This window comes from Lampetra fluviatilis, chromosome 3, assembly GCF_964198595.1.
Source record: "Lampetra fluviatilis chromosome 3, kcLamFluv1.1, whole genome shotgun sequence".
Lineage (NCBI taxonomy): Eukaryota > Metazoa > Chordata > Hyperoartia > Petromyzontiformes > Petromyzontidae > Lampetra > Lampetra fluviatilis.
Window position 1 is genome coordinate 2,507,853 of NC_136277.1, and position 27,974 is coordinate 2,535,826.

Genomic DNA, 27,974 nt, shown 5'->3' on the forward strand with positions numbered 1-27,974 from the left:
AACCCTTCCGCTGCTGAGTTTGTGCCCCAGCCCACAGGTGCCGGAGGACGGGGAGAGCTGCTGGAGTGGAGGAGGAGGCCGCCGCAGGAGCTACAGAGGACGGAACCACCCGCCTCCGAGACCAGCCACCAGGTCCGGGCGGATCCCCCAGACCCCGCAACGTTTCCTCGTCGGCGCGGCCCAAGCGAGGTGCTCCAGTCAACCCGGGACGGGGACTGGCACCTCGGGGGGCTATGTGATGCCGCCGCCACGAAGCCGTTCGGCAGGCGTCCCATCCCCGACCTCGCCACCACCAAGCAACGGAGCCAACCCCTCGTCCCCCTCACCTCACCTCACATGAACACACCCGCACGCATTCCCCCCCCCCCCCCCCCCATAGAGCTGGAAGGGGAGGACACCTGATCGACCGGTTTTTATCCGAGAAACCCTTATCGGGTTAACTCTCATGGTTTCCGGCGATCAGGGAATTGGATGACCTCCCCCGACGCTACGTTGCACCGCGGCGCTGCGACCGGCCTAAATATGGTGTGGCCGCGGCGAAGGGCATTCAGCCACCACGGTTGAAACGCATCTCCCACACACACCCCCCCCCCACGCGTCGACGAGGCCAGCAGGGGAAGGACGGGACAGCATGAGTAGCAGGACCGCAGGGGCTCTTGCGCATAGTCACGGAAGGTTAGGATGGTTGCGCTTGAGCGCGCAGGCACAATTGTTGGGGTGGGTAAATTATTGAGCTGAAGGTATGAATAATCGGGAGGGCGGACGCACGCGGGGAGCCGTGCACAAATTCCCATGGTGCACCTTTGTAATGGACGCCGCCGCATAATCTGCAATAACAAAGGCATGCGTGAGAAAGGAATTAACTTGCGGAACGCCGCACTTGCGGCACATCCAATTAGCATATCGAAGGCGCACGGTACGTGGGAAGGGGGTAGGGGCCCGAGTCCGGGAATTAAGATAAAAAGGAGCGTAGCAAGGTAGGGAGCCGCTCTCTTCACTGCTCTTCAAGAGGCACGCGTGCAAGTCGGCTCCCAGCTCTGCCCTCCGGACGTCCGCGTGACGTGTCCCGACGGCATAGAGGAAAAGCCACAGGACGCCGAATACTTCTAACAGTGAGTAAGAAGGAGAATTAGAATCATAGCAGCTAAATCGGGAATAGGTAGAAAGGTATCAGCGTAGGCCAGCCTCGTTGACTCATACTGATCTAGCATCAATTCGCAGGTAGCAAATAATAAATCATTAATAGCGAATCGTGGCCTCGTGTGATCTCGTGAGCGGTGTGAACGCGTGAAGCGCTGCGGCTCGCCTCGGGGGAGCGCTGCGCAGAGCGGCGCGAGAGTGGGTGTCGCGTGTAGAGCTGCGTGTGTGCGCGTGCGTTCGCTCCGTGTGCGATACAGGTGCGCGATCATAACGCGAGTATTCAGTGGTGAGTGAGTGCCGCGGGGAGCTGTGTGCGTGAGTGCGCATACATTCGTTACGTGTCGGATACGAATGCGCATTGGTACGTGGTTATTCGGCGTGGAGGCGAGTGCCGCACAGGGCTATAGACGGGCACACGCTCGCAGCGTGCGAGAGCTGTACGTAGCGGTGTAAAGAGGGGGAGTATGGCGTTTGATTGATGATGCTGTGCGCACGTATGCTCGCAGCGTGGGAGCGCGGCGCGAGGCTGTAACAGTAGGGGCGTCGCGTTCGAATGCCGGCGAAACCGTAGTGGAAAATAGGGTGGTGGGGTAACGTAAACGGAATAGGGGATGCAGGCGGGAGGGACCCCGGGGGCCAACGGCCCCCACACCTCCACTACTGTTACCGAACCATTCACCGGTAGTTATGGTTCACACTTGCGCTCACGATTCGCGCGGATCATTGGAACGCGGTCGCAAATAATCGATTATTATTTTTTTTAATCCGCATATTAAAATTGCAATGCGCCGCTCGTGACGTCAGCACAGGTGTTAGTTTTGTGAAGTCACCACGGCTGGTGGGTGTAGTGACGTCAGCACGCTGGTGGGTGTGGTGACGTCAGCACGGCCGTTGGAGGTGGTGACGTCGGCACGGATGAATTGAGTTCAGTCCACGCGCAGCGCTGCGAGGGAGAGAGGGAGTGGGAGACTTTGACTTTTAAACAACTTTTATTGCCGCCAGCAGCAAAAGCACTGGATGCGATTTCAATATGAAATACACAGTCACCAGCAAACTAAATAAAATAAACGCTACAAATCCACGCGCTATGGCGCTAAATGCAGCGCGCACAACACGAAAGAAAAGTCACGTGGTGGTGGTGGTGGTCATCGCGCACGCCACGGTGACGAGCGAGCGCTTCAGAAGGTGGGAGAGAGGGAGAGGCGGTGGGACAGAGAATGCGAGAGGAGAGCAAGGGGAGAGCGAACTCAGGTGAGAACGCATCACGTGACCGACTATTACCATTGATGCACTAATTATACTAATTGACCTAACTACTGTATATTATAGCGTTAATTATAAGCACGATTAATGATAATGAATTGGGTTTGTAATATTGTGACTGCGACGACGAAATAAATGAACAAGCGGTGTTGGTGTGAACTGGACTACCGATTCGCGGCACCACGCTCCCTCTGTGTGCTCACGCTGCGGTGCTGAGGGTGGCAGCAGCTACGCGGGCCGTGCGATGCGGCAGTTGCGTTAAGAGTCGTACGGGTGCACATGAACCGAAGCTAAGCAGGTCGTGCCTGGTTAGTCGTCATTGTCGTCAAATCGTCAGCTATGATCTTTCCACTGTTGGATTGAGATATCTCCAGTCTAACTCGTGTCGCTCCTGCGCGCGAGCCGACTTCATCGCTCCATCTCCACGATGGACGTGCTCTTGGGGAAGTTGTTGATTGCGGACCGGGATCGTGGTCACTGTTCCCGTGAACGTCTCTCGTCAATTCCTCCACCCGTGTCGAGGACTCGCATCGACCAGACTCTCACCCTAGATTTGAAGTTTTCGTGACTGCAGGGATCCGTGAAATATAAATTATTTTATGCCTACGTGACTTTACCGAAATAACCAAAGAGTACAGACTCACGGTTTCGTCTCATCACCACACCGCACTGCTTCACTCTGGAATTCCCTCCCATCATCGTCTCTTTTACCCATGCTCTTAATAATAAGTGCTCAATTCAAGAAATCTGCAAAAAAAATGTGTATGTCTTATCCACTAAAAATGTTGATAGTACGTACTGTTTGTTGCTAGCCGCTTGATGTTTTAGGGGCCTATTGAGCATATGCTCAGCAAGTTTGTAAGACGAAGTCGCCATCTCAATCTCTGGGTTACGTTCTCAGTACTCCTGGAGGGCAATCGTCAGGGGACGCAGCAGCGGCATTGGCAGCGGCGGTGCACTCCACAGGGAGCGGTGCCGGCTGCTTGGGTTCGGTCTCACGGCGCGGCAGTTCTCCCAATGGGGGAGCTCAACCCACCCCTCTTTCCACCCACCCAGCATTACTAAAGGGTAACACCGCCACACTGGAGTCGATGGGCGTGTTAGTTTCCTGTGGCGAGGTCACATGTGAATACACTATAATACCTTTTTCCAACATGTCTGGCTCTCTCCCGTGGAAGCCCATTCCACAAACAGTGGCTTGAACGAGCAGTTGCAGAGCTGCGCCTTCATAAACACAACTTGTGATGCACAATGGGGTCTGCTGCTCACACACTGATGCCAGCCTCAATCATGCCATTGACTGACTCTCCTGTCACCACAAAGTGGCAGTGTGTGTGTTTGTTATTGCGTCGTGTTGAGTGTGTGTAGGTCGACTCTGCCTCAAATGAGTACCTGGTGCGGTGTGTAAACGTCGCCACTAGGGAGACAAAGACGGCCGGTCGTAGGTCTGGCCACCCGCCCCTTCGTGTTTCGTTAAAGTTTGAATAGGTGCTCGCTAATAGCACTTGACCCGTTAATCTGTTAATGGCTATATGGAGGATCTTTGTCTTTGTTTGTATTCAACATTCTTGTGTTTTTGTCTTTGATCCACAGATTGAACCGGCAACTCTGACTCTTATGAACTCGGCAAGCACTCACAAGTACAGTCACCGGCACTCACTAGCACACATTCACCAGTACACTCACCAGTAGAAACTCACCAATATCCTCACCAGCACTCACCAGTACCGACCCCACGTAGGGAACCATCGCCTATGATGTCGCGTTTTTTTCTAGGCAGGTGTGACAGCACTTCACATGGCTCGCACGCAGACACATACACACTTCCTTGATTGAATAATACAGCGTGCGTGCGTGTGTTTGTGCATGGGTGGGGTAGCGTTGTGGTTAGATCGCAACGAACCCGGTGAATCGAGTTTCATTCTTGCTGATGGCCAAGATCAGTCGCAAATATCTTCACCGGTCTCGATTCTGGCCCTCCCCAAGGTACCAAACAGAAATAGTACCCAACAGCACTGGGGAGACAAAGGCTGCAGGGCAAGCGTGGTGTTAAGACTTCTTAGGTGTTCGCAAACAGCCTTGCCCCAACAGGTTCTGTAGACTATACGGAGATCTTTGTCTCTGAAGCGCTTCTGATAATTGGGAGCGCTTTGAGATGCATTACCTCTTCCTGTCGAGGCAGCCTCGGGGTTAATCTTATTTAAACATAAAAGACGACACGCACCGTAAGCGCATGTGCTGAGCGTTGATTATACATACGTAATTGCCCACTTTTATTTCACGGGTGGGAGACCTGTTGAATTCTCCAATCCTGTGACGTGCGTAAAATTTTGACAGCATGTTTGAAGCCACTTTGTGCCTCAGTGCTGTAGAATTCGTAACGCGCAGTTTTATTTCGTACGTATGCTCAAGAAAGCAGACGAGTGGGAAGACAGCCAGAAACAGCGCCAGCAAATGTCCAGCTCTGTGGTCCTATATTGAGACATTTGGCCAATTCCATTAAAGTGCACTTATGCATACCTTGTTAATTCGTTTAGTCCTGACGGCGCGTTCGGGCGCTGTAAGCCCATTGTTAAACACAAGTCAAATAGTAAATATTACTCTGTAGTATAGATGCACACATTTTGACCGTTAGCGAGACTGCCTTCTCAGTTAGCCCATCATTCCGGGGATCACGTTACGGACCCAACTTTGGGATTCCCTCCCATTGTCTCTTTTCCCAAGCACATAAACAGCCCTGCTCTATTCTAGACACGTGTCACACACTCTTAACTACCATACTTTGATAGTGCTGTTTGTTGCTGGCCGCTTGATCACGTTGGTAGGATGAATTGGTATCGCTGGCGCACCGAGGCACTGGCGTTCATCGTCGCCCCACGGAGTAAACGCCGTGCCATTGTTTGACATCGCCAGGGATGATTCTCGCGTCGATTTTTACTGCGCGAAACAAAACATGAATTACAATGGCACAGAATATGCAAGCACTCTCAGCGTGACAGCAGCCAGCTAATGAACTAGCTGTCTAACAATCTAGCCGTCTAGTTAACGAGCTCGCTATTTAACTAGCGTCACACAATATTGGCGAAAGCCACGGCCGCTCTTCGCCTGTAGCTCACAGACGCACAGATCAAATCAATACATTCATTTACAAAAAAACGCAATTCATACAACGTACGAATGCGTATGTCCATAAATATTAATTCAGAATGAAAATCTAATCGGCGTTCCAGAGAATCCATTGAGCTCAGGTGAAATAAACCAAGGAGGAGTGTAACAGCCACAGCGCTTTTGCAACAGCAGCGGCAGTGACAGGAGCAGCGGCAGCAGCAGCAGCGGCAACAACAGTGGCAGTGGCAGGAGCAGCGGCAGCAGCAGCGGCAACAGCAGTGACAGTAGCAGGAATTCACTGCCCTCACTGTGAACACGTCCACCGTAAGAACTGGGAGCTTGGAATTGTGTGGAGACATATTACTATTGATTTAAAACAAATTCTCAATTTACTTCCATAACCTTTATTTGAACATTGACAACACAAGAAAGCCTGGAGATTCAATACAAGGATTATTTTGTCGTTTTACCCGTGGGTGATTTTTCTCGTCTGGCGTTTGGGCTGTAGCAACGGCGCACAGCAGCCGGCTCCTGAAACTGGGGCGCGGCAGTCGGTGACGATAGTGCGACGTGTGAATTAGCACGGGGAAAGCCGCCGTCACACTGAGTGGCTCTACACCATCTCTCCACACCTCGTCACAAATAGTATTCAGTTACAGACACGCATACTACATACACACGCACACGCACGTCCCCTCGGGGATTCGTTTTGGCCAGGTATGTTTTGGTTGGCAACCCAGATAATATTTGTGCACCCGGCACACCACATCGAGTATATCTATTGTTATGGCTGTGGTTACTGCTACTTGTCGCATGCCAACTACTCTGGACACCTTATAAACGAGATGTTCCAACTGAAGGAATTTCCAGGTGAACAATTTTTTATGAAGTCAAGTACTCGAGTCTCACAGGGACCCGGAAAATAGTGAGTGAGGGATTTGGCCCTGGCTCTGTCTGTGTGTGTCCACCATTGGCTAGCAGTCTCTGAATGTCTTGTCTCATTGTGAGCAAAGTAGTCCTCTAAGATTATTTAACAAATCTCAGATTCTAGCCACGTGTATTGTGTGTCTTGAAATTACGATGGTTTTTGACTTTCAGCACACACATTTGCTTAGCAGAGTTAACATTATGGGGCAGCGGTGTTGATGTGAGAGTCCAACAGCAACACCGAGGGTGTCGAAATGTCTCTGTCTCTGCACAATGAGCAAGCGAGAGTCCCTTACGCTTTGTATCTCGCATTGCGTTTCTCTTGGCGAGGACATTCCCACACAATTAGCACCTTTCCAGACAGTGAACACACACCGCACTCTAATTAACAAGAGCAATTAACGAAAACCTTTCATGACCGGCGCGTACAGCCTGTGTAAAGCACAGAATCGTCTCTTGTGCTCAACATAATCATGGCTAACGCCAGCGGAGCCCTCACGATCGCTGGTTCTCCAAATCACACCAACTCACTCTTTCTGCTGACACCACCACTAACATCATCATCGTCATCGCCGACACCACTGACACCCTCATCGTCCCGCGGTGGCAGCTCCGGTGCCCGCGTGCCACTGTCGGCAGTCCTAACCCCGGCATCGATGTTTGCACTCGGCGTCCTGGGCAACGCCGTAGCCATCGCGGCCCTGGCCCAGACACCGCGGGGCCGCAAGGACGGCGCCTTCTACGCATTGGTGTGCGGTCTGGCGGTCACCGACCTTCTCGGCACGTGCCTGAGCTCGCCGGTGGTGATCGCCGGCTACGTGCGGGGTGGCTGGCCCGGCGGCGACGCGCTCTGTGGCTTCTTCGCCTTCACACTGCTGTTTTTCGGTGCGGCCGGCATTAGCATCCTGTGCGCCATGTCGGTGGAGCGCTACCTCGCCATCAACCACCCGTACGTGTACAACCGCTACGTGGATGCCCGGCGTGCCCGCGCGGCGCTCGCGGCGCTGTACGTGATCAATGGCTGCCTCTGCGCATTGCCCTGCGCTGGCGTGGGCCGCAGCGTGGCCCAGTTCCCCGGCACCTGGTGCTTCTTGGACTGGCGCAGCGAGGAGCCGACGCACGCCGCCTACAACTTTGCGTACGGTGGCTACAGCGCGGCGCTCATCGCGATCACCGTCTTCTGCAACATTGCCGTGTGCCGCGCGCTGCTGCGCATGAAGCGTCGCACTTTCTGGCGCTCGTCGGTGGCGTCTGTGTCGGTTGTGGTGCCACCGCCACTGTCCTCCTGTTCTTCGGCATGCACTAGAACGTCACGCGTCTCCGCCGGTCCCTCCTCGTCCCCATCTGTCGCCACTGCGTTTGCTCGAACGGTTCGGTCGTCCGTTAGGGGCGGTAGCGGTGACGACGGTGGCGGCAGCAGCGGCGGTGGCGCTGGCTCGCCCTTGGTTTGTCCGGAGTTGGAGCGTGGCGGTTCATGTGCTCCAAGCAGCGCTTGTGAAGTCGGCGAAGCATCTTCGTGCCGCCGATGTTGTCGTTCGTCGATGCTCGTCCACGCTCGGTGGTCGTCGGCGTCGGTGCGGTCGCCCCGATTCTCGACGCGACCTCAAGCTGACCGAACGGTGCCATTCCTGGCTTCTCCATCGTCGGTCCAGACACCACCACGGCGTCACCCCTCCCCCATGGCCTCGCAGCCTGACCCCGTGACGTCAGTGTCTCTCAGCCGCTGTCTGCCGCTGAGCCGGACGCCACCCGGTCTCCTGGAGCAGGAGCAGTTGGCGAAGGTGTCCGGGGTGGATGCGGATCACGTGGAAATCCAGGAGACCCAGGAGAAAGAGGAGTTGATGAGCGAGTCTCAGAGGGAGTCAAGGCAAGACACAACCCAGGAGACTGCCAGCGCTCGTGGTGAGGCCACCGGCTGCAGTGATGGACGGCTGTTGGAGTCGAGCCGGAGGGGCCGGTGGCACCGCAGGGGCCTCCGGGCATTGGGTCCCTCGGCCGCTGAGGTGCAGATGTTGTGGCTCCTTCTGGTGATGACGGTGGTCTTCCTTGTGTGCTCCATTCCCCTTGTGGTGAGTCCGCGGCTTCCTGTGTAAGGAACCACTTATTTTGTTTGTCCACGGGTGACTGACCTGGGTTATCAAAGTGATGAATGTAATCATGAGAAATAACGCACAACAAGAAGAAAATAGAAATCAAAGAAAATGCAACTATACATACATCAGATACAACAAACAAAAAGAAGATTGTGGTTTCATGTCTCTCTTGGCTCTCCTCGATCTCTCTGCCACATTTAATACCGTTGATCGCACAGCTTCTCTGGATTGTCGTCTCACTCGGGTCGGTCTTGTTTCTAAATCTCTCTCTTGGTTCATTTTCGACTGCTCTGACCGCTCCTTCGTCTCTATCCAAAGCACATCTCCGATCCCGAGACCTTTCCATGGTGGCCCCCAAAGTCCTGCTCTCAGTCTCCTCTTCTCCATCTACCTCCTTCCGCTTAGCAAACTCAGCTCATCCATTAGCATCCCTCATCACTTCTATGCTGACGACACACAGTCCTACAGTTCTTTGACCCTTGTGATGCTGCTGTCTTCTGCTGGATCTCTTTCTCCAAACTCGGTATCAAAATAATCGAGGTGCGAAGCTTTGGGAATAATATTACTCTCCTCCCACTCCCACCATCCACCTTCTCGACCTGGACTTGAACCTTGCCCCCACAATTTTCGACCTCGGCTGCACAATCCACCCCAGACTTTCACGTTTCCCACCTTGTAGAAATGCTTATTCTCACCTATGGAGAATCACCCACAAGAGGCGTCCTTACTGTTACTGAGATGCTTGTCTGCACCTTCATGACATCTCGACTCAACTGTTGTGACTCCCTCTGTGGTCTCCCTGATGTCCATTATGCACACGTCTAACCCCATTTTCTCCGCTCCTGCCCCATGCCTCCCCCACCGGCCTCACCTTCACTACCATCACCACCACCCTGATTCGCCACCACCACCACCACCACCTTTCTCACCATCCTGCCTTCTAACCCTCATCACTACCACCACCACCACACTCTTAACCTTCACCATCACCACCACCCTGACTCCTAACACTCGCCACCATCACCACGACTCGCAGGTGCGAATCTTCGTGAACCAGCTGCACCGCCCACCGGTGGAGCGCCACATCCCGCACAACCGCGACATCCTGGCCATCCGTCTTGCGTCCTTCAACCCCATCCTGGACCCCTGGGTCTACATCCTGTGCCGGCGGGGACTGCTGGGCCGACTCGTGCGCCTGTGCCGGCGACTAACGCGCAAACGCACGCCGGTCACGCAGCGCCGAGCCAGAGGCACCAGCGTCTCCCGGAGGATGTCCGTGGTACAAGGGGATGGCGACGATGGTGATGGTGGAGATGATGGAGATTGTGGTGCTGTCAGTGTTCCTCGCCGGTCGGCTGCAGTGCAAGAGGACGATGGTGGTGGTTGTGGTTGTACCGGTGGTGGTTGTGCCACCACCAACAGTAGTCGTGGTTGTAGAGTTTGCAGTTGTGGTCGCGCCGGTGCCATCAACGCCTGTGCCAGTGTTCTTTGTTGGACATCTGTGGCGCAAGCGGACGGTTGTGGCGATGGTGGTTTTGCCACCACCAACCATGACGGATGTCAAGGAGAGGTAGTGAAACGATACAAACGAGATGAACACAATCATAAACAATCCAAACGAGATGAGCACAATGATAAACAATCCAAACGAGATGAACACAATGAGAAACAATAAAAACGAGATTAACATAATAAGAAACAATACAAACGAGATGAACACAATGAGAAACAATACAAACGAGATGGAGTTGTCTTCTCAATTGACTGATAACCTGTGTTGTATTATATCGGAACATGTATTATTATGGTTATAATTATTTTAAAACGTAATCTTGTTTCTGTAATCAAATGCTCTGCACTTAATAGCATTGCTAGCCTTCGAGTTAAAGCCGGGACGGGACCGGTGGGTTCACAGTGGCCGTGTCACCTTTGGTGGACACGAGCGTTTTATCATGTGCTTGCGGCTTGAACACAGAAAGATGCCGTAAATCCTCCTCGCATGAGCCCGCGATGCGCGCACAGACCCCGCAAAACGCGAAACACGGATTGCGCGTTTGTCTCAGGCACTCAGGAGCAGCTCCGGATTACATCATCACTTCCGCTACAGCGGCCAATCAGCTGCCAGGACAAAAAACCTGACGCAACATAGCTGTCGTGATGTCATTGCTCCGGTCTGTGGCTGAGGTAACTTGTATTTGTGATTTACGATTTTAAAGTAACGTGAGTGTGTGTATGTTTGTTTTTTCGTGCACATATTTGTGCAAGTGTGTGAGGGCATGTAATTGTCTTCAAGCTTGTGAGAGAGTTTGTATCTTATCGTGTGCCGTGCCAGCCTTCATCGGTGCTACTCTCTAACAGCACTTTCCACAATAGTCTGTTTAGGCTACACGGGGAATCTTTGAGTCGCAGCGTGTTTATTTGTACGATCAAGAGATGGCTCCCGATTGCCCGACCATTGTTTTGTGGATGATCTTGTAAATGCTGCTGATTCTGAGTTGTTTTTTAACCTGCCCAGGGCCAGATTAAGATTTTGTAGGCCCCTGGGCTACAGGTACTGTGATGCCCCCAGTAATATTTTCAAAAGGAAAACAAAGTTAAAGAAAAAAATATTTTTACAAGGCTAACAACAAATACAATTTAGCATTCAAATGAAATAACTTTTCACTTAATCTCTGGAGGCCCTCCAGCTGGCGGAAGCTCCTGGACTGCAGCCCCTAAAGCCCATGCCTTAAATCTGGCCTTGTCATCAGCCTCATAAAAATAAATCACGTGCCTGAGTACCCTATGTCATCAAATACTGCCTCCACTCTCCAGAAGCAATGGGGCAGTTGTGCAGGGAGTGGGAGACATTTCCGTACCCGGGCAGTGTGCTTGTGACAAGTTGCGATTTGGAAGCAGGTCTCCGAATCACCCAAAAGGCATTTTTTCACCGTGACCGCCACTTGGTGGTGAACAGCGGTTGTAATTTGTAATTGTACTGGTGATGGTGTGTCTGCGTGTATATTTGTGATGGTGTGTGGCTGCGTGTGTGTGTTGAGGGGTTGTGCAATGTAAATCGTCTCGGTCAACTCCTGGTATATCTGTGTCTGTCCCGTGATCCCCTGTCAGAGAGTCTTCAACACTTGACGTGGCCTCAAGATGCATCTAGTCTGACACAAGTACTGTGTTGACGCCACCGCCACTTGGTGGCGAGTGGTGGCTGTGTGTGAGAGCGTGTGTGGTGCCGCGACCACAGAGCAACTCAGCAAGCGCCGCGATTTCCTCCAGGCCCCTGCACTAAACACACACCCGCATGCAGCGCACCCACATAGTGTCCTGGTGGGGGGATTGCCTGGCACATCGGGTTTTAATCCGAAGGGCCCCTAGAGGGAAAGTCCTACGGTTTCTCAGTGCCAGGGGATTGGCCGACCCTCGCAAAACAGGTTACATTGCGATGCCCCTAAAATTGGGTAAAATAGTATGGGCGCAGAAAGAGAAGGTTCCCTATGCCAACCGCAATGAGGTTCAACACGAGGGGAGACGGAGGGTGGCATAAGCGCGAGAGCCCTTCCAGACAAAGGGACAGTGGGTGGCCGCCGCTGCCCGCCGCCCACAGCTACCGCCGCGCAGCACTAGAAGGAAGACACGGTAACGGGGGTGGGGGGGGCCAGTAACCGCAGGTAGGCACACGTTTTGCCACGCAGTACAATGGCACCCGGGCCTTTGAAGTTAAGAGAATAAAAAGAGTAGCCCGGGACGATTTGAGTCAGTTGTCTTCAAACGCCAGGCCATCAAGACCCACTCCTTGCCGTCTTGCCTCCTCGAGCTGCTCGCAGTCTCCGTGTGATGCCGGAGAGTGCTGCTATGAAGCATTGATAGGTAAAGTTTTCTCTTGTTCTCCCTCCGACTCTCACAGCGTCCGTGCGACGCCGTGAGTCCAGCTTCGAGCTACGTGGTAGGATGATTGAGTGACTGGGTTCGTAGGCAGAGTCAGGCTCAGCCCTTGTGAAATATTCCCTCTCCAGGTAGTGTGTATTTGCGCCGTTAATAAACTTTAGTGCAGAGTATCGGTGCAGTGTGATTTCTGTGTGTGGGTAGAACCTCGGCGTGGTGTCTACGATTTGTGTGTGGTGCGACTGCGCGGGGAGACGGTGTGCGCAAGAGAGCGAGCGCAGGGCTGCAACGTCGGTGTGGTGTTGGTCATTTGAGTGTGTATGCGAGGCGCGCGTGTGTAGTAAAACATAAGCGCTCGTGCGTGTTCGCACAACAACAATAGCATTCACGGCGAGGCACGCGTGCAAATTCGCGCAGCCCATTAGCGCTAGCCTTTGTGTTCAAGCGGATTAGGGCTTAACCAACGGAGGTGCGCACGCATATTCATACCGCCATTTTCTTTAGCGCTAGCCTTTGTGTAAAACGAGTGCCTGCAGGGGCGCGCGTGTGCATTCAGCCGCCTTTATATTAGTGGTGGTGTACGTGGGCGTGTGCGAGATAACCCCGGGCGGTGGTGAGCCAGTCACTTAGCTATGTCTCTCAGAGAGGGCGCTGGCGCAGGGGGGCCGATCACCCAATCGGCAGGGGCCCGGTGAGAGGCGGCTGAGGGGGTGGATGGGAGCGGGGAGGCATGCATCTGCCCCCACAATTTGGTGTCAGAAGTGGGACGACCCCCCACGCCTCCAAGGGAGAGAGGCGCCACACCTCAAGTGAAGGTAAGATACGTATTTACCAGACAATGGATTCCGTCAAGGAAATCGTTTGCCCGGAAACTCACGTACGCTAAAGACATTAACGGCCGACTTTGTAGAAGTGCTACCCGCAAGCACGCAAGCGCAGTGGGGGGCACTAATACACCAAATTGACCAATGCTTCGGCGCGCGCAATGAGGAGAAAGCGAAGGCGACATTCGATGCGCACCGCCGCCAGCCCGGCAATGAACTCCGCAACTACGCAGCGCGCACGCCCGGGGTATGCTGCGAAAATTACTGAGGACCTCGCCGCCGAGACAGTCCGGCGATATCTGACTGGCACCTCATGGTGGTAGCCAGATGTGAGCTGCGCGCGCATCCCATTTAACGCCCTTGTTGAGCGCACACGTGCATGCGAGAGACTCGATAATGAGCTCGCGATCCGGACCTGGTGGCGGTAGAGGCGGCCCTTTGGGAGGAAATGGTCGCCATACAAGGACCCTGAAGTGGTTTGTACGCCCGGTTGTGTGTAAAGAATGGGGTGGTGCGGGAACTAATCGAAACCAGACAGCTGGGGTGCATGTGTGTTCCCGCCCAGGTGTGGCCCCAGCTGCTACGGCGGGTGCACGACCACCTGCTTGGGGGCCATGATGGGGAACGGCGTACTCGGGAGACCCTGCGTCGCCAGTATCTCTGGCCAAAACTGACGCAGGACGTGGCCGTCTGGGTGCAGGGCTGCCGTGCCATCGCGAGCCTCCTTCTAGGGGAGGAGGAGGAGCTCGCCAGGACGGTGAGAGGGGGCGCGAGGGAGCTCCAGGACCCCGTGAAAAAACCCCGAGATGGGTAGCAGGGATACAGACTGACATAGGGGATATTGTCGGGGTCGCTGGTCCCCGAGATCCCTCCCTCGATCATGCTAACGGCCGGGCTAACATCATCACTCATCCCCCCGCTGCTAGGCGAACCGCTGCTGGGTTCCTCGCCCATGGTGTGGAGACGTCGCTCGAGGATTCCCCTCCACCGCGGGTCCACGTAGTAGGCATGGTTAGTTACCGAGTAGTATTATGCCCCCCTTCACGCTACCACGATACCTCCCTTTTCTAATCGCGCACCTGTAACCCACACACAGCTCCACACGCGACACCCTCTCCACACCCACACACAGCTCCACACGCGACACACCTCTCAACGAGATCACACGAGGCCACGATCAGCTATTAAGGATTTATTGTTTGCTACCTGGGAATTGATGTTAAATCAGTATGAATCGACGAGGCTGGCCTATTCTACTACCCCTGGACCTATTCCCTATTTATCGGCTATGATCCTAATTCACCTTCTTACTCACTGTTAGGTGCCCACGGCGGTCCGTTGATCCCGTGCTCGCAGCGTACCTCGATGTGTCTCACGGACGTCCGGGTCGCTGGGCTGGAGAGCGTCTTGTTGCCTGGTGCTGGAGTAAGAGACAGATCTCCCCTTTGCGCCCCCTTTTATCCTTCCTACATCAAAGGGATGCGGCTCCGAGCGTGGTGGTGGCCCCCTCCCAGTTTTTCTTTAACAATGGGCGCGCGCCCGTCAGCGCGCGTGCGGTGGTTCCGGGCGCCCTTGCTATGCTAATCAGATGCGCTGCGTGTGTGGCGTTAATTCTAATTAATCCCTTTCTCATGCATGGCACCTTGGTCATGCACATTATGCAGCGGCGTCCATCACAACGGCCTGCTGTGGAAGTTAGGCGCGGAGCCTCCGCATGTCTCCACCACCTGCCCCATCAATTGCGCACTATGCGCCCGAGTCGCCTCTCTGATTATTTGCAATTCCAGCCCTATCCTTTAACTTCCCTAACAATGGCACCTACTCACTCGAGCCCGCTTTGGCACGCTAAACTATGCCGCCCCGTCCCTCCTCTGCCTGTCTCGTCGACCCGTGGGGGTGTGTGTGGGGGAATGCCTTTCAACCGCGGTGGCCGAATGCCCTTCGCCGCGACCATACCATCTTAAGGCCGGTCGCAGCGCCGCGGTGCGAAGTAGCGTCGGGGGAGGTCGTCCAATTCCCTGGTCGCCGGAAACCTTGAAAGTTATCCCGATAAGGGCTTCTCGGATTAAAACCAGTCGGCCAGGTGACCTCCCCTCGGAGCTCTATGGGGGGGGGCGGGAAATGCGTGCGGGTGTGTTCATGTGAGGTGAGGGGGACGCGGGGTTGGCTCCGTCCCTTGGTGGTGGCGAGGTCGTAGCTGAGGCGCCTGCTGAACGGCTTCGGGGCAGTGGCATCACAATATACGCGAGGAGGTGACCCAAGTATGCGGGGAGGTGATCCGAAATATGACCAAGCTGCAGTCTACAGTGGAGACAATCCAGTCCGAGGTGTGAAGACTACGCTCCACGGTAGGGGGGCTAACCAGGCAGGTGTCCCAATTAGAGGCAGAGTTCGGGCAGATGCGTATCGGGAGGAGGAGGGGGAGTGGGCCTCCTACGGAGCCACCACTCTTCCCCGGGCGTGTTATCTAAGCGACCGTCGGGGGCATCTCGTGAGAGACTGTCCACAGATCAGCCATGCTAGATACGCACCAGGGTTATTAGCCAACGCCCCCTAGAGAGTGGACCAACTAGGGGTGCAATCGACACGATCCCGACAGATGCCGACAACAACACCCAATGACACGGCGACTGCGGAGGACTGGCTGCGGGAGCTAGTGGCAAGAATCACGGGGGCCACGTTGCTGGTGGAAGGGTAGGTAAACTGGCAGCGTACCCGGATTCTCGCTCGTGAGTTGACATGGGCCGTCTACAGGCACTGGACCGCGCGCTGCACACTTCGAGTGCAGCTGGGATGGGGCTGCTGGATAGGGTCACCCTGGAGGTCCGCCTCGGACACCAAGTGTGTGACCAAGAATTCTATTGGTCGAGCGTGTTGTGCCACGAGTGTATTGCAAGTACCGACCTCCTGGAAGGCAGCGGGGAGCGGATTCGGTTCTTGGGACAAGAGCCGGATCGCCCCCGCTTCAAACCTGTGGCCACTACACTGGTGTCAGCCGTCACCATCGGGCCTCTCGCGGAGATGCTGGTGCCGGTGGCAACACCCTCCACCGACCCCGCACACCGACTATTGAGTTAGGTAATGCTGACTCCTCACCCGGAGTTGGCGGTACAGTACAGGGTTGTGGGGTCAGCCATGCTATTAAACATGGATGGGGGCCGACTGTTCATGCGGGTATTTAACCCCCACAGTACCCCAGCAATGCTGCGTCAGTGCACCACGGTAGCCACCGTACACCCTCTGCATGCACGCCACTCTAACCAGCTCGGTGTTTTGCCCTCTGGGCTGAGAACCTCTGCCGTCCCGAGGATAACCAGGACCTGGCCTGGCGAGTCGGTCCGACTCCAAGAGCAGATGTCGTTCCCGTGCTCAACGCGTTGCAGGTACCCTGGGCAGATTTACCCAAGGGGAAGGCTGATCAGCTGTGAGGGTTTCTGTGGGAGTACGTCGACGTGTTCAGTGAGCACGATTCAGATATGGGCCGGACAGACCTCGTTATGCACCAAATTGACACAGGTGCAGCCTGACCCATTAATATATATCCAGTCGCGGATATATAACATAATCCAGCCCTCAGCGAGCACCTGGTCTGCCCCGGTTGTACTGGTAACAAAAAACGAAGGGTCGACCCGGTTTTGCGTTGATTATCGAAAGCTGAATGCGGTTACCCGTGGCGACGCCTTCCCCATCCCCTGCATCGACGACACCTTTGACGGCCTCGCGGGGGATCAGAGGCGGATCGGCTAAAGACCGCATTTACCACCCCGATGGGACTGTTCCAGTTTCGAGTACTTCCGTTTGGACACACTAACGCGCCTGCAACATTCCAGCGGTTGATGGAGTTGGTGATGCGGGGCTTGCAATGGGAACAGTGCCTAATTTACCTGGATGACGTGATAGTGTTTAGTAGGTCCCTGTCTGAGCTCTGGTCCAGGTTACGGGAGGTGTTCCAATGACTGCGAGCAGCCCATCTCAAGCTCAAGTTGCGTAAGTGTCATATTGCGCAGCGCGAGGTTGGGTACCTCGAACACCGCGTCAGCGACCCGGAAAAGGTACGCGCCATGGTGGAATGGCCACGGCCGAGGAACCTGATGGAGATCAGGTCATTTTTGGGGCTAGCCACTTATTATCATTGATTGCATGCCCCCTCACCCAACTCACTTCCCCTAAGAACCCCTATCATTGGACGGAGGCCGGCCAGACGGCCTTCACCACCCTCAAGGGCCACCACCACAAATGTTATCCTGGACACCGACACCTGCAGCAGTGGGCTGGGTGCTGTTGCTGTCACAGGTGCAGGATGGGACGCAGCGGGTCATAGCATATGCCAGCTGGACTCTGAGCGGGGCCAAATTGGATTATTGCGTGACCCGTCAGGAACTGTCGGCCGTGATCAGTTCCAGCCGTATCTGTACGGCAGGAAATGTCGCGTGCGCACTGACCATTATGCTCTGCAGTTCCTCCTCACATTCAAGGAACCATAGGGCAGATGCCCCGGTGGCTGACACAGCTGCAGGAGTATAACCCGCACCACCCCATTCTTTACACACAACCGGGCGTACAAACTACTCCAGGGCTGAGCATACACACGTAAACGCAGACGCATTGTCAAGGCGACCAGCAGTGTGCGCCGAGACGCAGGTGGAGGAGGTCTGCCCGTGCTTCACGGGGGGATGCTGCCGACAGGCAACGGCCCCCCTGGAACACTCTGAGACTAACCCCTCTCCATTGAGAGAGAGTACCTTGTGTGCCACAAAGGTCCCTGCGGAAGGTGCCGGGGGCCCGGTGGGCCGCCCGGCGGGCACGGAGCCCGCACCCAGGTGCCCGACGGGCCACTTGATCCCGCCTGGTTGGATCCAAGAGGACATCAGCTGTGCATTACCTCACCCGATGGCCGGTGCACGGGGTCGGTGGATGGTGTTGCCACTGGCACCAGCATCTCGGCGAGCGGCCCGATGGCAGTCACCCGGGTAGCGGCCACGGGTACAAAGCGGGGGCGATTCGGCTCTTGTCCCAGGAACGGAATCTGCTTCTCGCTGCCCTCCGTGGTGACGCATCGCTGGCGGGGCTGCACGTTGAGCCCCAACTTTTCCAGGAGGTCGGTGCCTGCAATACACTCATGGCACAACGCACTCGAGACATAAAACTCCTGGGTGCACACCTGGCGTCCTATGCGGACCTCCAGGGTGGCCCTCCCCAGTAGTCCCATCCTGGCTCCACTCGCCGTGTGCAGTGCACAGTCCGGGGCCTGTAGGCGGCTCACGTCGACCCCGATCACGCTGCAGTGCGCCACGCTCACGAGCGAGGCCACCGCCCCCGTGTCCAGCAGGATCCGGGTACGCCGCCCGTTGACCTGCCCTTCCACCAGCGACGTAGCCCCCATGATTCCCGCCACCAGCTCCTGCAACCAGTCGCCAGGAGTCACCACGCCCTTGGGTGTTGTTGCTGGGATTTGTGTGGAGGTCACTCGCTCACCATTATATTATTCTCATTATCGTCTATTTGTGTCGGGATCGTGTCGATTGCACCCCTAGTTGGTCCACTCTCTAGGGTGCATTGGAGTTTAACCCTGGCGCATGTCTAGCGCGGGCGATCTCTCACGAGATGTCCTCGACGGTCGCACAGGTAACATGCCCGGGGAAGGGTGGCGGCTCCATAGTGGGCCCCCTGCCCACTCCCTCTCCCAGTATGCAGCTGCCCAAACTCTGACTCTAACTGGGACACCCGCCCGGCCAGGCCCCCTACTTTGGAGCGTAGCTCACCCATCTCGGCCTGGATGGGCTTCATATTTAGGTTCGCTTCCTCGCGTACGTGGGTCACCTTGTCGTCAACTTGGGTTATCCGGCCTGCTATGTCCCCTATGCCGGTCTGTAGCCCTGCCACCCATCCCGGGGCTGTCTCGCGGGATCCCGGAGGCTCCCTTGCCCATCCCCTTATCGTCCTGGCGAGCTCCTCCTCCTCTTCCTCATCTGGGAGCAGGCTCGCAATGGCTCACTCTTGTGCCGACCCTCGGAGTTGCGTGCGCTTGCCGGAGAGTTCCTCGCATTCAACCGCGCGCTCGACAAGGGTGTCAAAGGGGAGGCTTGCGTTGCCCACTTTGGGCTGTCACCACGTTGGTATGAGCTAAATACCGGAGGATCTTGTTGGCGGCTAGCTCGTCAATTACCTCCATCGCGAATCATGTCAGCGATCGCACGTCCTCGGCATAATCGTGAAAGTCCTCGCCGGGTTGGCTGCAGCGCGCCTCTAAGGTCGTCTTTGCCCGCCTCACATTACGCGTGCCGTAGCGTAGGTCGAGTCGGAGGATCAACTCTTCTAACTGGGTTTGCGCGCTTGCGGGTAGAGCTTCCACAAAGTCAGCTGCCCGCCCATCCAGATTCATAGTAAGTTGCCGTAACGCCTGCGTGTCCGTCCAGCCATTAAGTTCTTTAGCCCCTGTGATGTTGCGGGCAAATTCTGTCCATTAAGGAGTCCCCTAGCCGGTGAACACATACCTTATTTTCGCGTGGAGTAACGCGCCTCTCTCCCGTGGGGATGTGGGGGTTCGTACCACTTCACTCGTGTGAGAGCCGCCGCTGCTCGATTCCTCGTCCACGGGGGAAGGGCTGCCACTCTCCGGCCCCTCTCCCCGTGCCGCGACCCCGAGTCTTGTTTGTGAGGCATAGCTCGGGGCTGGCACTCGGCTGCCTGGAATCAATCCGTCACTTCTCAGCCACTCAAACGCGACGTCCCCGCTCACACAACCCCGCACACCAATCACACGCGTGGAATGGGGGTCAGGGGTCAGAGGGCAATGACGGCATCCGCACACGCGTGGGGTGGGTATTCGGAGTTGGTTTTAGAGCGACACACCAATCGCACACATGGAACGGGGAGGGGGGGTCAGGGGTCAAAGGGCAGGGACGTTACTCGCACACGCGTTGCTGCCGAGGGTGGGTACTGGGGATTTAAAGGGCTGTGGGGCTGGTATTCGGGATTAGTTTTAGAACGAGTGTGATGCCACCACCGCGAAGCCGCTCGGCGGGCGCCCCATCTTCGACCTCGCAACTGTGATGCCGCCACTGCGAAGCCGCTCGACGGGCGCCCCATCTTTAACCTCGCCACCACCAAGCGACGGGGCCAACCCCGCTTCCCCCTCACCGCTCCCCACATAAACACACCCTCACACATTTCCCCCCATAGAGCTCCGAGGGGAGGTCCCCTGGCTGGCAGGTTTTCACCCGAAAAGCCCTCATAGGGATAATCTTCACAGTTTCCTGTGGCCAGGGAATTGGACGACCTCCCCCGATGCTAATTCGCACCGCGGCCTTGTGACCGGTGTTAAGATTGCATGGTCACGGCGGGGGGCTGCCCAACCACCGCGGTTGAAACGCACCCTCCACACACACGTATTGGCGAGGCAGGCAGGGGTCCACAACCATGAACTAAGAGGAAGCCAGAGGGGGGTGGGCAGCTGATTGGCGTGGCGGTGTGCTCGGGAACTGCCGGCGCGCCGCAGCACGCAGCGAGCCTTGTTACGATAAGCCGCAGCTAATTGACATAACAAAGGCGCCCGGGGGCCGCCGCCGGCGCCACGGCCAGCAGGCAAACCCATTGTTAAGGAAACCTTGGAATGCGGCTTAACGGGCGGGGCGACCTGATTGGCCGAGAGGGCCCCGGGTCGGAGGCCTTTAATGTAGATTACCGATAAAAGGGGAACACAAACAGGGAGAGGGCTCTTGCTCCAAAGTCAGCCCACGGGACGGTCTCCAGCCCGGCGACTCGGACGTCCGTGTGACGCGTCGAGGTGTGCAGTGAGGACGAGATCAACGGAACGCCGTGGGCATCTAACCACGTACGGGAGCCGGCGACGAGCCATGCCTCTCACGCGAGCTCGCGGAGGTGCGGACCAGGGAGAGGCCTCGGGGGCCAGCGGCCACAACACGAGTATTACTGCACCCTGGGGAAGTTAATAAATGGTTTACTCGTCCCCCGGCTCTTCCACACAATAATGAAGGCTGGAGACAGGATTTGTGCGCAAACTCGGCTAGACGGGTCGCGGTACTCGACCGAATGCGCGAGTCAGGCTCTTGCACGATGGTTGCCCCGATATAGTTGGGCACGCGCCAATCTCCGCATCCTGACGAACGTACACACGCCACTACACGCTCTCCCCACACTCGGTGAAACCACATGACACTGTTGTAGGTCACTACCAATTTATTCTCGGCGAAATCAGTGGGGTTACTAACTGGTTCCCGATGGTCTAAACCCAATCTTTCCCGACCTTTTCGACTTATCTTCTCGAGGAATTACCGCGCCGTTCTCTACTTCTCTCTCTCGCACTCACAGTTCAATTCGTGCGGCGCTCCTGCGGGCCAGTCCTTGCTGCACTGCGACTCGTCACATGGACGTTCGAGTGGCTGGAGAGTCGGCCGATTGCTGGCTTGTGCTGGACACAAACTCACTCTATCTCCACCTTCCCTCACATTTTATTGTGCTTCACATCAAAGAAAAGTCGTCGCTGATCCGATGGCCTTCCCAGCCAATCAAATTGCTCGTCTGTACCATAGTTCTATTCGGACCGGTGCTTTCAGCGCCGTCTGCATCCAGGTCTCCACATCAAAGGGAATGCCACTAAGCTCCCAACCAATCAGAGTGCCTGCCCTGGTTTCCCGCCGTTCGTGGCTCCGCCCCCTACCTGCCTGCTAACCCCTCTGTGTTGCGTGTGTTTTAACCGCGGGGGCTGAGTAGCCTCGTCGTGACCGTGTAATTCCACGTTAATTCACGGCGCCGCAGCGCAATTTAACCTGGGGGAAGCCTCGGTCAATCCCCTGGCCTCAGGAAAAACCGTGGAGAATGTCCAACCACGAGGAGGGCTCCTGGGTGAAAACCTGTGGGCCAGGCGACTTCCCCGCGAGGCTCTATGTGGGGGTGGGTGCGTGTGTTCATGTGGGGGGTGGTGAGGGAAGAGCAGCATCGGCCAGGCCGCTCCGTGGTGAGGGCATCATGGGTGCGGCGCCGGCAGAGCGGCTTTGCCGCTGTGGCATCACAATGGTTATGAAGTGGGGAACGGTGGTGTAATGGTTAGCGTGCTGTGCTTATGAACCCTGCAACCCGAGTTCGATTCTCGCTCACAGTCAACACCAGTGACGATTATCTGAACCAGTTCTGGGCCTCCCCTAGGTCGTCTCAGCCTCAAATGAGTACCCGGGTCTGTGTGAAACATCGCCTCTAGGGAGACGAAGGCAGTCAGGCGTGGTGCTGGCCACCGACCCCCTTATGTACCTTTGCGCCCTTCATAGGTGCTCGCTAACAGCACTTGCTCCAACAATCTGTTCAGACTATACGGTGGATCTCTGTCTTCGTGGTGATGATGGCGGTGGTAGTGGCGGTTGCTGTGGTAATGATGATGGTGATGTCTGTCCGTCCTTCTCTATGTTCACTGGTGTGTCTGTTTGTCCGTATTCCTGTCCATCTGTCCACGTCAAAGTCAATGGAGAGAGTTTCGCATTTAAAAGGCTTTAGGCACATGCCTGCAATTGCTCGCTTACGCTCACCTATCGACTGTGGTGCGCCCATTTACATTGGCGTGACCAGTGGCGTAGCTAGGATATTTTGCGCCCGGGGACGAACTATTAAATTGGCGCCCCCCCCCCCCCGTTTAATCACATACCAAAATGTAATTACATGACATGTAGGCTGTGTGTGGCGGGATATATAAACTTTTAGGTTGAGGTGTAGATTTGTGCAGTAGTTTCAGGCTGCCGCGCCCGCCGCAATAAGTTATAATGTAACGTTGTAAGCCTCATTTTGGCGCCCCTTTACCTTGGCGCCCGGGGACATATGTACTCCCCTGCCCCCCCCCTAGCTACGCCTCTGGGCGTGACCCTCCTGTACCAGAGTTTTTGTATTCAGTGAGGCTCTCTGGGGTGGGGCTGGGGAGGAATTAAAGAAACAATATCCAGTGTTTCAACTGGCGCGCCGGGAGATGGAATCAACCCGATGGCTGGATTGCAAGTCCAGTGCCCTGCTGCTGACCCGTTGCACAGCCGTGGTCGCAGCTGCCCTGTTTATCATTGACGAGCTTCAGCCTCTGTGTTGGAGACAGCGGCCCAGAGACGTGCGGCCCGGGTGTGTGTGTTGGGGCTGCTGGCCCCCGCGGTCCCTCCTGGCTGCTCAAATATGTGGGGGCCGTTGGCCCCCGGGGTCTCTCCCTCACGCATCCCCTATTCCGTTCGCGTGGCCACACCGCCCTAATACCCGCTAGGGTGTCGCCGGCATTTGAACGCGACGCCCATACCCATCCAGCCTCACGCAGCGCTCCCCCGCTGTGAGCATACGTACGCACAGCCACACACACCCACGCAGCTCCGTGCATCCAACTCAACACTGACTACTCACGTTATGATCGCACACCTGTATCATACACGGAATGAACGCACGCGCACACACGCAGCTCCACACGCGACACCCACTCTCGCGCCGCTCTGCGCAGCGCTCCCACGAGGCGAGCCGCTGTGTACACAGCACCACACGCGTTCCCACTTCTCAGCGAGATCACACGGGACACAGTCAGCTATTAAGGATGTATTGTTTGCTACTTGGGACTGGTTGTTGAGTCAGTATGAGTCGACGAGGCTGGCCTATTCTACTACCCCGGGACCTATTCCCTACTTATCGGCTATGATCCTAATTCCCCTTCTTACTCACTGTTAGGTGCCCACGGCGGTCCGTTGATCCCGTGCTCGCAGCGTACCTCGATGCGTCTCACGGACGTCCGGGTCGCTGGGCTGGAGAGCGTCTTGTCGCCTGGTGCTGGAGTAAGAGACCGATCTCCCCTTTGCGCCCCCTTTTTATCCTCCCTACATCAAAGGGATGCGGCTCCGAGCGTGGTGGCGGCCCCCTCCCAGTTTTTCTTTAACAATGGGCGAGCGTCCGTTAGCACGCGTACGGCGGTTCCGGGCGCCCTTGCTATGCTAATCAGATGCGCTGCATGTTGCGGCGTTTATTCTAATTAATCCCTTTCTCATGCATGGCGCCTTGGTCATGCACATTATGCAGCGGCGTCCATCACAACGGCCTGCTGCGGAAGTTAAGCACGGAGCCTCCGCATGTCTCCACCACCTGCCCCATCAATTGCGCACTATGCGTCCGAGTCGCCTCTCTGATTATTTGCCATTCCCGCCCTATCCTTTAACTTCCCTAACGATGGCACCTACGCACTCGAGCCCGCTTTGGCACGCTAAACTATGCCGCCCCGTCCCTCCTCTGCCTGTCTCGTCGACCCGTGGGGGTGTGTGTGGGGGGATGCGTTTCAACCGCGGTGGCCGAATGCCCTTCGCCGCGACCATACCATCTTAAGGCCGGTCGCAGCGCCGCGGTGTAAAGTAGCGTCGGGGGAGGTCGTCCAATTCCCTGGTCGCCGGAAACCGTGAAAGTTAATCCCGATAAGGGTTTCTCGGATAAAAACCGGTCGGTCAGGTGACCTCCCCTCGGAGCTCTATGGGGGGGGGGGGGGGAATTCGTGCGGGTGTGTTCATGTGAGGTGAGGTGAGGGAGACGTGGGGTCGGCTCCGTTGCTTGGTGGTGGCGAGGTCGTAGATGGGGCGCCTGCTGAACGGCTTCGTGGCGGCGGCATCACATAGCCCCCCGAGGTGCCAGTCCCCGTCCCGGGTTGACTGGAGCACCTTGCTTGGGCCGCGCCCACGAGGAAACGCTGCGGGGTCCGGGTGATCCGTCCGGACCTTGTGGCTGGTCTCGGGGTGGGTGGCTCCGTCCTCTGTAGCTCCTGCGGCGGCCTCCTCCTCTACTCTAGCGGCTCTCCCTGTCCCTCGGTACCTGCGGGCTGGGGCACAAACTCAGCAGCAGAAGGGTTTAGGAGCCGTCGTCCGCGTCGTCTCCTGACTGGATCGGGGCGTCTCGGGGGCCCGGCGGGGCCCATGTAGTGTGCGAGGCCCCCCAACACGAGGGGTGCGGGTACCCCGGGATTTCGGGGCCTTCGGGTGACGGGGTTCTCTCTCACCGGGGCCGCCTTCCATGGTTTTAAGCGGCGGACGTTGACCACCGTCTCCCGACCCCTCTCCCCGCCGTCGGTCAGGTGACCTCCCCTCGGAGCTCTATGGGGGGGGGGGGGGGGGAAATGCGTGTGGGTGTGTTCATGTGAGGTGAGGTGAGGGGGACGCGGGGTCGGCTCCGTCGCTTGGTGGTGGCACGTGACCACGCCACGATAACCCTGTGTGTCTTCTCGGTCGAGTTTTCCTTTAAACAACAAAACATTTGTTGAAAATATTTGTATAACCACCTCAATGTTACCGACGGCCAACACCGCAAGGGTAACAATCTCTGTGCTATGCAAAAGGGCCATTCCCAAAGACGGTGCCTATAATGTCTTCGTTTTATGGCTACAGGGTCCTGCCAAGATTTAGCGGGATGGCTACAATCTGCTGCTGTGTGTAGTGTTCCCAACTGAGTCTATTTTACAGTCATTCAAATTTGGTAAAAAATTTGAACCGTAAACCTTAAAGTCTATGAACGGGTGAATGCCATGATATCACTTAATGCTGCCTGTTGCTGGCCGCTTTGCGTTATGAACATTTGGGTCTATGTCCAGCAACTGCAATTAAACCCAGTAGTTATCAACTCATAAGTTAATGTCAGTGTGACATCTCCGATTTATATTTCTGCCTTTCCACTGCTGGATGAGGGCCTCTCCACACCGTGCAGGATTATTTGACCATACGTCACTACGCTGGTCAGTGCGGGTTGGTGGTGAAGCGGGGAAGCAGCGACGTGGGAGCATCGTACAGTACAACAATGGCCTTTGCTGCTGTGCCCACATTGCAGCACATCCTCGTATCCTGTAGCACGTGCTATGAGTGATGGGGGTGCCCATGCAAGGGACTATCCAAGCTCAAACCTCTCCACTTATGATTACGACTGTACAGAACTTCACGGTTGTTGAGCGCAGGCCCAACCAGCCAAGCACAAACACACAACTTCACAGACTGACTCATCACCACTACCGCCACCCGTATGAGTAGGGCACGGGCTGACGTTACCGATTAACCAGAGTTTTGTGTTTAATTGGCTCTCTTACGAGGTTACTCATTGCTCACATCGCTTCTTAACCCAGTTAATATTTTAGTGGTTAAAACTTTTACAATTTGTTTCATCCAGTCATCCTCGTGTCCCCGTTGTGCGTCTGGCGCGTTACAAAGTTCAACGTTTAATTCAGACGAGAAAGATGTCTCACCAAGAGAGGTGTTACGGAGAGATTTCTCGCCAGAGAGAGAGTGAGCGAGAGGTGGGGGTTTACATAAAGCAAAGTTTTAAAATTTACATTTAAATTAAAAAAATTACGAAATGAACGAAGCAAAGTGTCGAATACACCGAGCATCTTCTTGTTTCCACTGATCGTAAAAAAAGAGAGACATCTGGCTAAGCTAACAGCACAGCCCACGCGTTCCCGAGCACTCGTGGCACGAGCTGACTTTTAGTGTTAAGTCTCAAATTGATTTTGTGTGACCAGAAAAAAACTACCGAATAGAAATCGTCAAAAGAAAAAATCGCATTTCATGCGATAGCAAGAAAGATCAGGTTTAATTTGAACATGAGGCAAGGGAGTCGACAGCACGGATGAGTGTGCGAAGATCGTGTTGGTTTCTTGACCATACTTCACTATGTTGGCCAGTGCGAGTTGGTGATTGGTGGTTATGGTGGGGGTCCAGCCACCGCATGCCCAAGCATCTTCTGTTTGGCTGGAAAGAGGGGGCTAAATGGCCGCGGCACAGGCTAGAGAAGAGATGGACTGATGTGGTACAGAAGGATGTGGAGTTTATTTGACCTGGTACCAGCCAGTTTCGTGAAGCACGCTGCTGCTGGGGAGTTGGAGGCAGTCGCCCACCAGCAACAACGGAGGGCAGATGAGCGACGCTCACAACGAGCGGACTGCCCGGTGGATAAAACGCAGAGTTGGCATAGTGGGGAGCACAGTTGGTGCTTCTGCCAGTCCTCTCAGCTAGCCAACCCATGACACCTGGGTCTGTAGCGTGTCCTGCCAGCGGACCTTCGACACTTCACGTAGCCTCAAAGTGTACCTAGCCTGGCACAAACGCCGTGATGACATCACCACCACTTAGTGATGGGACGGCGATTGCTGTGGTGGGTGCGGGACCACTCTCAGCCACTGATGTCGGCTGTGGCCAGCAATAAAACGCCGGTTGCCAGGTTTATAACGCAGCGCACTGATCACTGCGCCACCGCTCCCCCCCCCCAATTCCTGAGTTAATTATTAATTAATGTTGTTGTGCTCCTCAGGGGTTGAGGGGCGACGCAGGAAGTGGCGATCAGCTGATTTCCTTTGGGGCGCACAAACATCTCTACTCCAACAACAATCATCATCATTATCAGCAGCAATGCCTAACTACAGAAAACACACCAGGCGCAAACATTCACCGGCTGCACCCTGATGATGATGCTCAGAGGCATCTGAACCGGTCCCTTAGTCTCTTTTCTCAACCTCAACACAAACTCATGATATAAATATAAAAGTATTGTTTAACACATCCCATCAGCTACACGGCTTTCTGGGAGTGTATCTTAGCAGAATATGCTCAATACCAACAAACTCTAGACCGGTTTCGACATTCATTGTCTCATCAACAGAGTCCAACTAGGGCACATGTTTGTTGAACTAGGGCCCATATATAACAGAGATGACCCTTGCCTATACCATCCTGGCAATTTATCAGGATTGGTTTAAGCA

The 27,974-nt window shown here is 55.5% G+C and overlaps 1 protein-coding gene across 1 annotated transcript; it reads left to right on the top strand.

Moving 5' to 3' along the window:
- The first annotated feature begins 5,229 nt into the window (after nucleotides 1–5,229).
- LOC144948002 (prostaglandin E2 receptor EP4 subtype-like) lies at nucleotides 5,230–16,975 on the top strand. The gene is made up of 9 exons (XM_078877433.1): nucleotides 5,230–5,284; nucleotides 6,020–6,065; nucleotides 7,049–7,678; nucleotides 8,360–8,507; nucleotides 9,568–9,810; nucleotides 13,884–13,985; nucleotides 15,983–16,069; nucleotides 16,537–16,611; nucleotides 16,883–16,975. The coding sequence occupies exons 1-9, from the start codon at nucleotides 5,230–5,232 to the stop codon at nucleotides 16,973–16,975; spliced, it is 1,479 nt and encodes a 492-aa protein (XP_078733559.1).
- Nucleotides 16,976–27,974: the final 10,999 nt, after the last annotated feature.

Bases quoted from the DNA above. Each gene is read 5' to 3' on its own strand.
- LOC144948002 (XM_078877433.1), top strand. From the start codon at position 5,230: ATGAATTGGTATCGCTGGCGCACCGAGGCACTGGCGTTCATCGTCGCC. The intron at 6,066-7,048 runs GTGACGATAGTG...CCGCGGTGGCAG, and splicing joins AAACTGGGGCGCGGCAGTCG to CTCCGGTGCCCGCGTGCCAC. The intron at 9,811-13,883 runs GTACAAGGGGAT...CTGCGTCGCCAG, and splicing joins TCTCCCGGAGGATGTCCGTG to TATCTCTGGCCAAAACTGAC.